Genomic DNA, 12,781 nt, shown 5'->3' on the forward strand with positions numbered 1-12,781 from the left:
CCCCGCTCTCCGGCTTGTGGTAGAGCCCGCCGCTTCACTTCCCGTGCGCGAACCGCGTGGCCCTCCCTTTCCTCTGCCGTCGCGCGCCGCCGAACCCTGCTCGTTGGTCGCCGCGTCCTTGGCTGGCGTGTGAGTACCGCGGCTCGCGCCGCCAGGCCCCCGGGCCCAGGGGAGAAGCGGCCCGCGCTGCGCAGGCGGGGGCCGGGCTGCAGTGCCGCGGAGTCCGCGGCGCGGGGCCTACTGCAGGCTGGTGGCCGCCCGGAGGGGCGGGGCGCGCGGGCCATGTGCCCGCTGGACCTGTGCGGCGGCGGGCATACCGGGGCCGCTCTGCCCCCCGCCTCGGTGGGTGACATGGATGTTTGCCCAGCCGTGGCCCGGGCCTGTAGCTTCCCGTTTGTACGCGTTTGTTGAGCAGTTAATTGCTGCACGCCGGCTCTGGGCCTAAAGTCCAGGCACGGGCCCAACCTCTGTCAACTGTCTCAGAACCTGGACAGTTCACGGACGCGGGGAAGAGTAAGGACGTGATTGCTGGGTGACTCAAACACCGCCTTCTTGAGAGTGGTGGTGGAGGAGCTAGGTTTGGACAAGGTGGTCCGGGCTGTTGGGCAGTGTCGCTGGAACGAAGGGAGAGGCTTGTGCTGGAGCCAAGTAGGATGGGGACCCGATGGAGGCGTCCTCAGGTTTGCAGAGCGAGGTGCCGCGGAGAGCAAGAAAGCCGTTTGTGTGGGTGTTCCTTGTCTGTCAGGAGGGCAAGTTGACCCTGGCGGACCTGGGGCAGGGTAGGCCCCAGGTCGTGTCTCAGAAGCAGTTCTGACACTCCCAGCTCCTCTGAGAAGCCTCAGCCGGTAAGTGGGCTGAGCTCACGGTGACTGCGTCCTTCCTGAGACCACCCTCTCCACCAGCTCCAGACACGGGTGTCCGCTGAGAAGGGGTGGCAGACAGACTCCAAGGAGCAGGTGCTCTGGGCCAGCTCTGCGGGGCGGTCAGTCCTGGGCCAGGGCCGGGGGTGCCCTCCAGCTCCTCATCTTGGAGCGCGGCCTCTGTGGGCTTCACAGGAGCCTGGGTGGGTGGCACGGTCCCCTGGTAGAGCCCCTTGCAGGGCCTGTGCTGGGTCTCTATCCTGGGGAGCTGGGTGAGGCCGCAGAGCTCAGCACAGCTTATCTCCAGTGTTTGTGCCCTGGTGTCAGGTTTCCAGGGGCTGCAGGCAAGAAGTGCTGGCGTGAGCTCTGGCCCTGTGCCCGTTTTAAGATGATATGTGTGATTTCAACGTGGACAGCATTGTGACATTTGTGTGAAGGACTGGTGTCAAAGTGAGACATGGAGTCCCAGCCCCTCACCTACTGGCCCAGGACATGTCTCCCCTCCTCCAGTTGTGTGAGGGGTCACGGGTTCTGGGTGCATGCTGCTGGAGCCGCCCCGGGGGAGGGGTGCAGGATCCGGCGGCTAGGGTGGATTGATGGGGCACCAGAGACGGGACAGAAATAGCGCCATGGCTGTGGCATTGCAGTGTGGACGGGGCGCTGGCCGGGGTGGGGTGCCATGGGCAGACACAGCGTAGGGCCTGAGTCTTGGGGTGCAGGCGCCCCCCCCTTCCTGCCTGCGAGGCAGGTTGGCATTTCTGAGTGGGAGTGAACTGTCCAGGAGTCGGGTGGGAAAGCATCTGAGGAGGACATGGGGCTGTGGCGGTCACCCCTAGGGGAAGGGCAGGGGGCATCATGGCCCTGCACTTGCCCCGGGGCATAGCTGCCCTCACCCGCCCTCCTGGACCCTGTACGCACGGGGTGCTCTGTCCGGCAACTCTCGGTCAGGTCACGCCAGCTGAGGGCCCTGTCTGCACACACCTCACCCCGATTCCCTCTTCTGTGGAAGGTGGGCATAGCGCTTTGACCCCCAGGTAGATCACCTGGGAGCCTCTCTGTGTGGCAGTGATGGGGCCGCGTGAGCCCTAGGTTACCCGGAAACCTCCGTTCACCCAGGGACTTGTGGGCCCCCCACCGTGGTGTCCTTCGGGACCCTGAGGCCAGAGTATTCTGGGCGGGGCTGCTGCCCGGTCCCTCTGTCACTGAAGGAACGCCCTCCAGCTGCGCGGAGCCCCAGCCTGGGTCCCGCTTTAGAGACGGTCGCTGGGCAGAGCCAGTGTACTCCCCAGGCCTGGGCTGGGAGGCAGGGGTGAGCTTCTTCACTGCCTTCACCCTGGGGCCTGGCAGCCCTTGCGGCCCCTCTCGTGCAAGAGGTCTCAACTGGCCTCAGTGGTCAGCAGCCTGCCCTTGGCCCTGCAGGCGAGCCAGCGGTCTGGCTGTCCTGAGATTCCCTGGCACCCCGCCCTCCAGCATCCTGTCCCGACACCGGCTTCACCAGCCGGCCTGCACTGTGTGGTCAGCCTCGCTGGGATGGCTGTCCTGCACAGTCCTCCTCCTCCCAGAGCCTTGCTGCACGCCCCCTGAGGTTCCTGGTGCGCCCTGTGTACCGCTGACCTGATGCTGGCACTCTAGTGCTGGCCACAGCGTGGCATGAACTGGGGGGCAGGGCTGGCCGGGTTCTTGGCTCCTGGGATGCCGCCCCTTGTGAATTCAGGGCCAGGCGCCCCATCTGTCCTTTTGTCCCTGAGAGGCCTGTGGGGACAGTGGCACCCTGCCCATCTGGGCTTTTGCCCCTGCCCCAACAGTGGCCCTGAGGGAGAGGCCCTGTCCAGCATGGGCACTGGGCCTGGGTGCCCATGTGGAATCCTTGTCACCTTGCGCTCGGTCCAGAGGCCTGGACCCTGTGGAGTGGGGGATCCCCACCCTGCTCCCCGTGGACAGTGGGGTGCTGGAGGTGCTGGCTCACTCCCAGGTGGGCTCAGGGCGGAGCCCAGCTGGGGCCTTGGTGCTGCAGGGGCTCCGGCCCACTTTGAGTGACAGTGGAGCGGCACTGCCTCAAGCGTGGACTTGGCCACCCCCTGGGACTTGGGCGGGTTGGAGGCGGGAGGAGAAGGGGACGACAGAGGATGAGTAGGCTGGATGGCATAACCGACTCAATGGACATGAGTTTGGGTAAACTCCGAGAGTTGGTGATGGACAGGGAGGCCTGGCGCGCTGTAGTCCATGAGGTCGCAAAGAGTCGGACACGACTGAGCGACTGAACTGAACGGGGATTTGGGGGTGAGCTCTGGCTGTCTTTCTCCTCCACCAAACTTGCCTCCACACCGCCTCACCAAGCAGCTTCAGCAAAGGCCCCCAGCCTGCTCGGGCCGCCCTGTCAGACCGCCTCTAACCTTGCTGCTTTCTCTTCATGCTGTCCTAGGAGACCAAAGGGAAAGTAAGTACCCTCCTGCCCCAGGCGCCTGGGCACCACAGCCCAGCCCCTGTGCCTGCTGCATCCTGACACCTCCGGGGCGCCTGACCTCATCTGAAGTGGAAGCTGGGCCTGGGGGGTAGCCTCTGCTCTGTCCCGGGCCGAGTCAGCCCCAGCCCCGGCAGTGGGCAGTACCCCTGAGCAGGGATCAGCCTGCGTTCCTCCACCTGTGGGAGGGCAGGGCGCCACCACCGCCCCGGCCAGCCCTGCTCTCAGGCATGTTCAGAAACGGCCCCCTTGCCCGGAGCAGTGGCTCAGAGGGCTCCGAGCGGAGCCTGGTCTGGTGCGAGGAGCCACGTGTCTAGGCTGCTAGGTTCAGGCAGAGCTTCAGCCTGGTGGGCAAGGCTGCTGTGTGAGGGTCTCTGGGCGTGGGCAGAGGGCAGACAGGCCCAGCCTGGTAGGCCCGCAGCCCCCGGGGACAGAGGGTGATGTCACAATGTCCCTGCCCCCTGGGCACCCGGCCCTGCCCCCCATCACTGCCTCTGCCATCAGCCTGGCCTCAGTAAGTGCTGCTGCCGCCCAGCGGGAGGCCCAAGGGGGCGGCCAGGGACCCCTCTAAGCCTGAGGCCCCTGCCCCTCAGAACACAGGGGTCTCTGTGAGGCCCTGGGCAGATCGGGATTTAGCCTGTGCATCACGGGGTAACTGGAGTCGGGTTTTGGTTGGGGGGCTGTAGGCCCTGGAGGGAACGGGGAGTAGGGTGTGCCATCAGTCTGCCTCCCCCTGGGGCCTCCCCCTGGGTGAGGGCTCCACAGACCTCACAGCGGCAGCAGGGGACACGGGACGTCCTAGGGGGCAGCTGCCCAGCCCCTGGGCCAGTTGGTCTGGCGCCTCTGCTTCCAGCACAGGGTTCAGAGTAGGGTCTGAGGGGCATGGAGACCTTGGCCAGTCCAGCCCCACTCTAGAACTGGCCGGTCTTGTGTGGGCTTGGGGCCCCTGATGCATCCCAAGAGCAGGCTGGCTTCCTGGGCGGGGCTGCTTCTGGCAGTGGGGGGTGCTTTAGCATTCTGGGCTGCCTGGGTGGGGTCTAGTCTTTGTGGAACCTGATGCCCCAGAGCAGAACGGGGGACCCCATGCCAGCAGCAGGATCGGGGTGTAGCAGAAGCTTGTCCAGGGGCCATGGCGGGAGGTGCCGAGCCCCGTGGTCACCTCCCAGTGTTCCGGTGATGGAGCCCCTTAACCAAAAGGTGCTAAAATGCGGGGACAGGACTCAGGTTCCTGTGTGGCCCCTTGAGGTGCACCCATGGTAGGGGCTGATTGCCTCCTGCTCTGGAGACGGGGTGGTCAGGTTCTGCCTGGGCCACTGGGTACCTTCCCTTTTAGATAGTGATTCCCTGCTCTGTCCCCGGATTTGGCCTCCATGGGGGTGGGCTCTCACCATCTGCTCCTGGCTGCCCCTTGTCCCTGACCCTCCAGTTCCCTCTTGGAACAGGCCCTGCTTAGGATGGCACTGTGGCCATGCAGGTGGGAGACTCAGGTCAGGCGGGGTGTGCTGTGCGGGGCCGTCCTCTTGAGACCGCCAAGTCATTTCCGTAGAACAGAAGCCCTGGTGCCTCGGGGGTTGGCCAGGCCTAGTGAAAGCACAGGACATCCAGTTAAAATTTCAGATGAACAGTAAACTCACTTTTCCCAGTTGAGACTGGGAGTCTCAACTGTTTCATGGGACAAACTTATTTTCAAGATCATTTGCTGTCAACGTCAAAGTCAGATTAGTTGAATGTGTCCTGTGTTTTACCTGGTGGCCATTCTTGGGGTTCACAGGAAAGGTTTCTGTAACCAAAGAGGTTTGGAAAGTGTTCTCTGGACCTCTTGGAGAGAGCCTGGGTACTTGTTGGATGAGATATGTTTTGCAGTTAAGATGATACACACGCACAGGTGCCCCCCCCCCCCCAGCCCTGCACACGCGTGTTGACTGCCTCCCGAGCTCCCTGTGCATGCTGACCCAGGGCACCCCATTCGGGAGGCCGAGCGGGGAGGGCCGACTGGGAGGGGCCGTGTTGCAACTGCCCTCTTGTGCTTGCTTTTTAACGCTGCACGCAAGATGAGGAGCGGGAAGGCCGCCTGGGCCCTGGAGACCGTCTGGGAGGACAAGCAGAAGTATGGGGAAGCTGAGCGGAGGTTCTACGAGCACGAGGCCGCGAGAGCCGCCGCCCAGCAGCTCCTGGCCGAGACGCTGGCCATGAATGGGCCAGGTCAGGAGGACGAGGCGGACAGCGGCGGCAGGAGCGAGCCCGGGAAGAACCTCGATGGAAAGAAGCCACTGCAGAAAAAGAGGAAGCGCTCCCCGAAGGGCTGGCTCTGCCAGGCGGACCTGGCCCTTGTGGGCCTCTCGGCCGACCACGTCTGGCTGGACAAGCCGCTCTTTGACCAGGCGGAGAGCTCATACCGCCAGAGGCTGGCCGATGTGGCCGCCCAGGCAGCCCAGCGTCCCACCCTGGCCCCCGGGGACCCCTGCACCCACGGGAGCCAGGTGGCTTGCCACCACGTGACCTGGGGCGTCTGGGTCAACAAGTCGTCCTTCGACCAGGCTGAGCGGGCATTTGTGGAGTGGTCTCAGGCCCTGCTGCTGGCCGCAGAGGGGAGCGGTCCTCAGGGGGCTCCCGACACAGGCCAGCGGGTGGCTGCCCTCGACCGGCGCCTTCTCCACCAGTCTGGTCCACCGGCCAACGGCCAGCCACCGCTGGGCAGCCTGCAGGCGCTGGTGCGAGAGGTGTGGCTGGAGAAACCCCGCTATGATGCAGCTGAGAGGGGCTTCTATGAGGCCCTGTTTGACGGCCATCCACCTGGGAAGGTGCGCCTGCAGGAGCGAGCCGGCCAGGCAGAGGGTGCCCGGCGGGGCCGCAGAGACCGGCGGGGCCGCAACGCCGTGGGAAGCAAGCGGCTTGGGCCGCGACGGGCCGACGGGGAGACCGCCTGTGCCCTGCCCTACTGGTACTTCCTGCACAAGGACGCCGAGGCCCCCTGGCTCAGCAAGCCCACCTACGACAGCGCGGAGTGCCGCCACCACGCGGCTGAGGCCCTGCGCATGGCCTGGCGCCTCGAAGCTGCGTCCCTGGCTCATCGACCCAGTGCCCGGCCAGGCCCGTCCGTGTCCAGCCTGAGACCCAAGTAGGAGAAGCGTGCCTGCTGGGTGCCTGGGCTTCCCAGGCCAGCATGCGCCCCTCCCTGCTCCCACCCTGGCAGGGCTCCTCCCAAGACTGCCGGCCACCCGAGTGGGCTACCCCAGCAGCTCTCCAGGGATAGGGCTCTGCCCCGGGCACTGCTGCCTCCGGGCTCCACCTGAGCCTGCATCCTGATCACTCCCATGGGGCTGGAGTGGGCCCAAATATGGTCTGTGTGGAGTTTCCCCTCTGGCCGGGCAGCTTGCAAAGTCCCCCCTGACAGTCACGGGTGGGGGCTGGGGTATGCGATGGCGGGTCCTGGTCTCTGAGCCCCACTGGGCCCGGCACCCCACCCCTTCTGCCGTCTCCCCTCCGCCCTCATCTGAAGCCACCTGAGATGAGGTGGGTGTCTCCGGTGCTCTACCTGAGTCTGAAAGACACCCACTGGACCAGGCTAGCTTGCCTCCTGCCTGTGGGCCCGGGGGTCTGGCCCCAGAGTGATCGTGTGCAGTGCCAGCTGATCTCTGGGGGCCAGGGCCTATCTGAGGAAGGGGTCTGCTAGCCTGCGGGGCTCAGGCAGGTGGGCAGAGACGGGTGGACCACAGGCAGCCTGGAGGCACAGCATTAGGGAGAGGGCCAGCGCGCGTGTGGGGCGCTCCCTGGACCCTAGACTCTGGCAGGAGCCCCTCTGCCCCATCAGAGGGCATGGACATGCTGCTTTGATAGGGTCTTGGCCGTGGTGTGGGGTCTGTTCTGGTCAGATGTTCCCCAGAAGGTCGGAGGTGAGGTGTGGGACTAAACCGTCTTCACGGTGCCTCTTGGGGGAGAGGTGGGGGGGCCTCAGGGTCCCTCCTCTCTCGTCACTGAGGTCCAGTGGTGGCCGGGGATCTGCAGGAAAGAGTGTCGGTTCGATCGGATCCTGTTCTGTTGCACTGGCTGAGGGACGGGCAGCCCTGAGCAGTGGACTTTGCTTGTGTCGTCTGGGCTATGGCCCAGGTCTAGCGGTTCCCCTGCCCTGCCGAGTGGTGGAAAAGCTGCCGGCTGCAGCCTTGAATGCGGCTGGATCCGGCTCACAGACACACCTGGAGCAGCCAGACTCACACTCGGGGTGTTAGCGTTTGTTTTCTCTATCGGTTTTCCCACCGTAGCAGTTAAATGCAGTGTAATAAGCTTGTTACACATTACTAACATTGATATGAGGAATAGTTTTTCTGTAACAAATATTCAGTGAAGTGGGGTGGCCTTATTTTGTATTTTTGCAAATCTTGTGTCTGGCTTAATAGGAGACAGCTGGATTCCTAAACCTGCTATGCATTCAGTGTGTGGGTGTGTATTGTCTGACCAGTCCAGCCTCGAACAGATACATGGTGGGGAAAGGAAGGACCTTGGTGACCCCCAGAGGTCCCTGGCCATGTTTTGAGAGTTGCTCATCCTGGGGACTGGCCGGGAGACCACCGGCCTTAGCCCTGAAGGGGGTCCATACAGTGGGCTTGGGGTTAGGGGGGTACCAGGCTCATTGTAGCCCACGCTGAGAATCTCTGGTGCCCTGTTCTGGAACCTGGAGCCCTTGCCACCCAGGACTGGACAGCTTGCCCTGCTCCCTCGGGGTCCAGGCCGTCGGGACGGTGCGCGTGTGGGCAGGTCCTGGGGCCTTGGTGCGGGCAGCCTGTCCTCCTGGCGGGTCTTAGTCTCTCTCTTCTCTTCCACAGAAAAATGGCCACAAACTTCCTCGTGCATGAGAAGATCTGGTTTGACAAGTTCAAATATGACGATGCGGAAAGGAAGTTCTATGAGCAGATGAACGGGCCCATGGCTGGCTCCTCACGCCAGGTAGGGGCTGCTGCACTTGGGCCTCGGGGTAGCTGAGGCTTAATTTTTTTTTTTTTTTTTTAATTTTAATTGAAAAAAACAGGTTCTCTTTGCACCGTCTGCAGGAGAATGGCGCCAGTGTGATCCTCCGTGACATTGCGAGAGCCAGAGAAAACATCCAGAAGTCTCTGGCTGGAGTGAGTACTGCCCTCACGCCAGGCGGCCTGTCTGGCATTTCCCCCAGCATGGCCTTTGGGGCACCTTGGGGTGAGGCGTGCAGGGCTGCCCACCGCACTGCCGGAGAGGGCGCCCTCCCTCCTGTGGCCTCGCCAAGCTGGTGGCCACCTGGCGCTGCCCGCCTTGCGGCGGCGGCTCCTATCACCCCAGGCCTGCGTGCTGGCGCCTGCCTTCCTTCCTCCGCCCCCGTCAGTGTGGCTGTCCCCGGAGGGGTGGGTCACCATGTCGTCATGGTCGTTCAGGCGCTCAGTCGTGTCTGCTTTGTGACCCCATGACTGCAGCACGCCAGGCCTCCCTGTCCTTCACCAACTCTCAGAGTTTGCTCTAGCTCATGTCCACTGAGTCAGTGATGCCATCCAACCATCTCATCCTCTGTCGTCCCTTCTCCTCCCGCCTTCAATCTTTCCCAGCGTGAGGGTCTTTCTAATGAGTCAGGTGGCCTCTTTGCATCAGGTGGCCGAAGTGTTGGAGCTTCACAGGTCGTGAAGCTACCATCTTGATCGCAGGCCCAGAGAGGGGCCTGCAGCCCAGCGTGGCCTCCCGGCCCACCTGAGGTCAGGAGGGGAGCACAGCCCCGTCCAGCTCTGTCCCTGGCCTGACTGGGGCATGGCCCTTGGGGATGGCAGCCCTGCTGCTCGCCCGCCCAGGGCCGCAGGGTAGTGTCCAGCCTCGGGCTCAGTGTCCACAGAGCTGTGCTTCTGGAGGCTCCAGGAGAGAACCCACCTTCCTGCCTTTTCCAGCCTTGAGAAGCTGTCCACATGCCTTGGCCTGTGGCTTCCAGCCAGCAGTGTCAGGACTATGACACCCATTTCCATCTTGTTTCTTTCTCCTGCCTCTCCCTGATGGGGCCCTTTGTGACGACACCAGGCCCTGCAGGTTAATCCAGGGTAGCTTGCCCATCCAGCTCCACAGACCCTCTGCCCTGGGGTCACCTTTCCACAGGATCAGGGGACTTGGAGTTGGCTCTGTGATGACAAAGCATCACACACCAGGTGACCGAAACAACACAAACTTGTTTTGACATCCTGGATGGTCAGACTCGGAGCGGAAGGTGTGGATGGGGTAGGCTCCTTCTGAGGTTCTCAGAAGGAGAGGCCTTGGCATGTTGGTGGCTGTCTTCTTCCTATGTTTTTCCATCTTTCTGTGAACAAATCTCCGCTGTCAAGGACACCAGTCACTGGGTTGGGACCCATATCATGACCCTGTTGCAGCTGATTACCCCTGTGAAGACCCCATTGTTCAGTGTCTCCCACGCTGAGGCCCTGTGGTGGGGCTTTCAGCTGCCCAGGAAGGGTGCCGGCCCAGCCCTGGGCTTGGGTTGAGACAAACGGGCTCAGCACACACCGGGGCTCCAGAGGTTCTTGGGGGCTGCTGGTGCCAGGCATGCTGCAGGCAGGGACGCAGGCTTCCAGGTGCAGAACCTCAGGTGGCACCGCCCACACCCTGCTGTCATGGAACGGCCCCTGCCCTGAGCCCTCAGCTTCCTCCGCAGAGTCAGGGTGGGAGGCTAGGCCTGGGGCCTGGAGGCCATGGGCTGAGTGGCCGGTGTCCTCGTGGCTGTGCGGCAGGTGGGGCCTTGTCTGGAACCTGCGACCTGGGGGCCCGTCAGTGTTGTTGGGGCTGTGTCTGGAGGTCTCTAGCACTGGGTGGCGGGCACAGCAGGGCGAAGGTTTGAGGCTGCAGCCGCCTCCAGGCTCTGGGACCTGTTTGATCCGCTTTGTGGGTGCGGATCCTCCAGGAGGGCAGGCCCGGCCTGGCCATGGGGGAGCCTGAGGCTGGTGGAGCCCTGGAGGAGGGTGGGCTTCCGAGAAGCAGGTGGTTCTGGATCACGTCACCTAGCCAGGGGACCCACGGACCCTCCTAGTGGGAACTGCAGTGCGAGTTGAGCTGCGAGCCGGAGGTGGAGATGTGGCAAGGGTGGTCAGCCGTGGGGGGCGGGGCGGCCACCCACTGACCAGGGTAGGAAGCTGGGGGAGGTTGGGGTGGGTTCCTGGCTGACGTGAAGAGAGAGGGCGTCTGGGGGCTGGTCGCTGCCCCTTCCCGTCACCCAGCACCACTGGCCGACTCTGCTGGGTGCTTTGTGTGGTGGGAGTGATGGCCTGCAAGACATGGTATCAGCCCAGCACTACCCACTGGTCCCGGGACGGGGAGCCAGCATTGGTCAGCCTCTGGAGACCTTCACCTCGGTAGTGGTCTGGGAGTGTGCAGGGCACGGAGCAGCCACGTGCTTTCCAAATGGTGCTAGGTGGGCAGGCCCAAGGCCCCAGGTCTTTCTCGTGACTGGACGCTGGAGGCGGGCAGCAGTTGTCTGAAAGGGCTGGGCACCTGTCCTGGGAGCCATTCCATTGGGTGCAGGGTGCACGTGACCACATGCCAGCTCCTGGCGTGTAGCTCGGGCTCGAGCCGTGGCGCCATGTGGGTGAGCTCCCTGGGCAGTGCCGCCTGGGGCAGACAACGGGCTCCCCCCTCAGAGAGGAGCGGAGCAGGTTGGCGGCTGGACTGGGTCCCCGCGTCACCAGAGCTTTCCAAGGCGGGCAGCCGTGTGGCCCGGGGAGGCAGGGCCAGGCTGCCACTCCTGCACCGGATGCTCATCCTTCTGCCCCCAGTGGGTCCTCCCTTGCTGTCCCCTCCTGTTTCTAGCTCAAGGCTGTACTGCCTGGTCCCCCTGCCCTGGGTCTGGCCGCTCCTGGAACTTTGAGTCCTTGGCCTCCTCCGTGTCGGGGCCGCCCGAGCCCCCGGCTTCCTGAGCTGGGTTCCCACTCGGCTGTGTGCTCACAGGGCTCCCCCCGCAGGCTGAGCTCGGGGCTCTGCTTTAGCACAGCTGTGAATGGGGGACCCCGAGGGGCAGGCAAGGGTGTGAGCCCTGCCTTTCCTCCTGCCTTGCAGAGTGCAGGCCCCGGGACCTCCAGCGGGCCCAGTGGAGACCACAGTGAGCTGGTCACCCGGATTGCCAGCCTGGAAGTAGAGAACCAGACCCTGCGAGGGGGTGAGGCCCTGGGCTGGTGGGGGGTGGGAGGTCCCACCCTGGGCCTGATGTGGGGGGTGTCCTGCCCTGGGCCCTGCGTCCGACCAGCATCCCTGTACCCCCCCAGTGGTGCAGGATCTGCAGCAAGCTGTCTCCAAGCTGGGGGCACGACTGAGTGCCCTGGAGAAGAGCTCGCCTGCCCACCGGGCCACTGCTCCACAGACCCAGGTGAGGGCCCACCCCCACCAGGGACCCCTGGCCTGGCGCTGGGGAGCTGGGGGCTCTTTGTAGGCCAGCCCAGGCAGCAGTGAGGGGCAGGGGCCTGGGGTCCTGCCTGTGTGGGTCTCAGCCTCCACACCCGCTCCCCCTGCCACGGTAGCACGTGTCTCCCATGCGCCAAGTGGAGCCACCCAGCAGGAAGGCGGCCACCGCCACGGAGGACGATGAGGACGACGACATTGACCTGTTCGGTAGCGACGAGGAGGAGGACAAGGAGGCTGCCCAGCTGCGTGAGGAGAGGCTGCGGCAGTACGCAGAGAAGAAGGCCAAGAAGCCTGCCCTGGTGGCCAAGTCCTCCATCCTACTGGATGTGAAGCCTGTGAGTGGCTCACCTCCGACCTTCCCCTCCCCTCCCCATGCCTGGGGTGCTGGAGGGGTCAGCGCTGGGCAGGGCAGGTGTAAACTCGGCCTGTGCCCCTTCCCTCTCACCTCAGTGGGATGATGAGACAGACATGGCCCAACTGGAGGCCTGTGTGCGCTCCGTCCAGCTGGATGGGTTGGTCTGGGGGAGCTCCAAGCTGCTGCCCGTGGGCTACGGCATCCGCAAGCTGCAGATCCAGTGTGTGGTGGAGGACGACAAGGTGGGGACAGACCAGCTGGAAGAGGAGATCACCAAGTTCGAGGAGCACGTGAGTGAGGGGGCGTGCTCGGAGATGCAGGGGTGTCCCACGGGAACCCCTGGCCAGGTGTGTGGGACTTTCGGAAACAAGGCCCCATGTGACCACCAGCCTCCCTGTCTGCAGGTGCAGAGTGTTGACATTGCTGCTTTCAACAAGATCTGAGCCCTGACCTGAGCCTGTGCAGCCTTGCAGCCAATAAAGACAGATTGCAGCCCTCTGGCTCCTGTGTGTCCTAGTCTGGGCCCTGTGGGTGGGCACATCCAGGGAGTGCCCCTGGCCTGGGTCCCTGGTGTGGCCGTGCGGGCACCCCTCTGCCTGCCCATCCCATCCCCTCCTCGCTTAGCTCTCAGTTGCAGTGCCCAGGTCGAACCCTAACAGCGTGCATTGTCTCCTCCACTGGGGAGCGGGGGGTACTCGGTCCCCCACCATCTCCACTCCT

The 12,781-nt window shown here is 64.0% G+C and overlaps 1 protein-coding gene across 2 annotated transcripts; it reads left to right on the forward strand.

Moving 5' to 3' along the window:
* The first annotated feature begins 22 nt into the window (after positions 1-22).
* On the forward strand, positions 23-12,556 carry EEF1D (eukaryotic translation elongation factor 1 delta). 2 transcript variants are annotated; one of them, XM_020881035.2, is made up of 9 exons: positions 3,848-3,972; positions 5,373-6,439; positions 8,142-8,262; positions 8,367-8,438; positions 11,365-11,464; positions 11,571-11,671; positions 11,823-12,041; positions 12,157-12,351; positions 12,466-12,556. In XM_020881035.2, exons 2-9 carry the CDS (start codon positions 5,373-5,375, stop codon positions 12,502-12,504), a joined length of 1,914 nt encoding a protein of 637 aa, XP_020736694.2. In that variant the 5' UTR covers positions 3,848-3,972; the 3' UTR covers positions 12,505-12,556. The 2 variants fall into 2 exon arrangements, with proteins under 2 accessions (XP_020736697.2, XP_020736694.2); XM_020881038.2 differs by lacking the exons at positions 3,848-3,972; positions 5,373-6,439 and adding an exon at positions 23-129.
* The last annotated feature ends 225 nt before the right edge of the window (positions 12,557-12,781 follow it).

This window comes from Odocoileus virginianus, unplaced genomic scaffold, assembly GCF_023699985.2.
Source record: "Odocoileus virginianus isolate 20LAN1187 ecotype Illinois unplaced genomic scaffold, Ovbor_1.2 Unplaced_Contig_23, whole genome shotgun sequence".
NCBI classification, from domain to species: domain Eukaryota; kingdom Metazoa; phylum Chordata; class Mammalia; order Artiodactyla; family Cervidae; genus Odocoileus; species Odocoileus virginianus.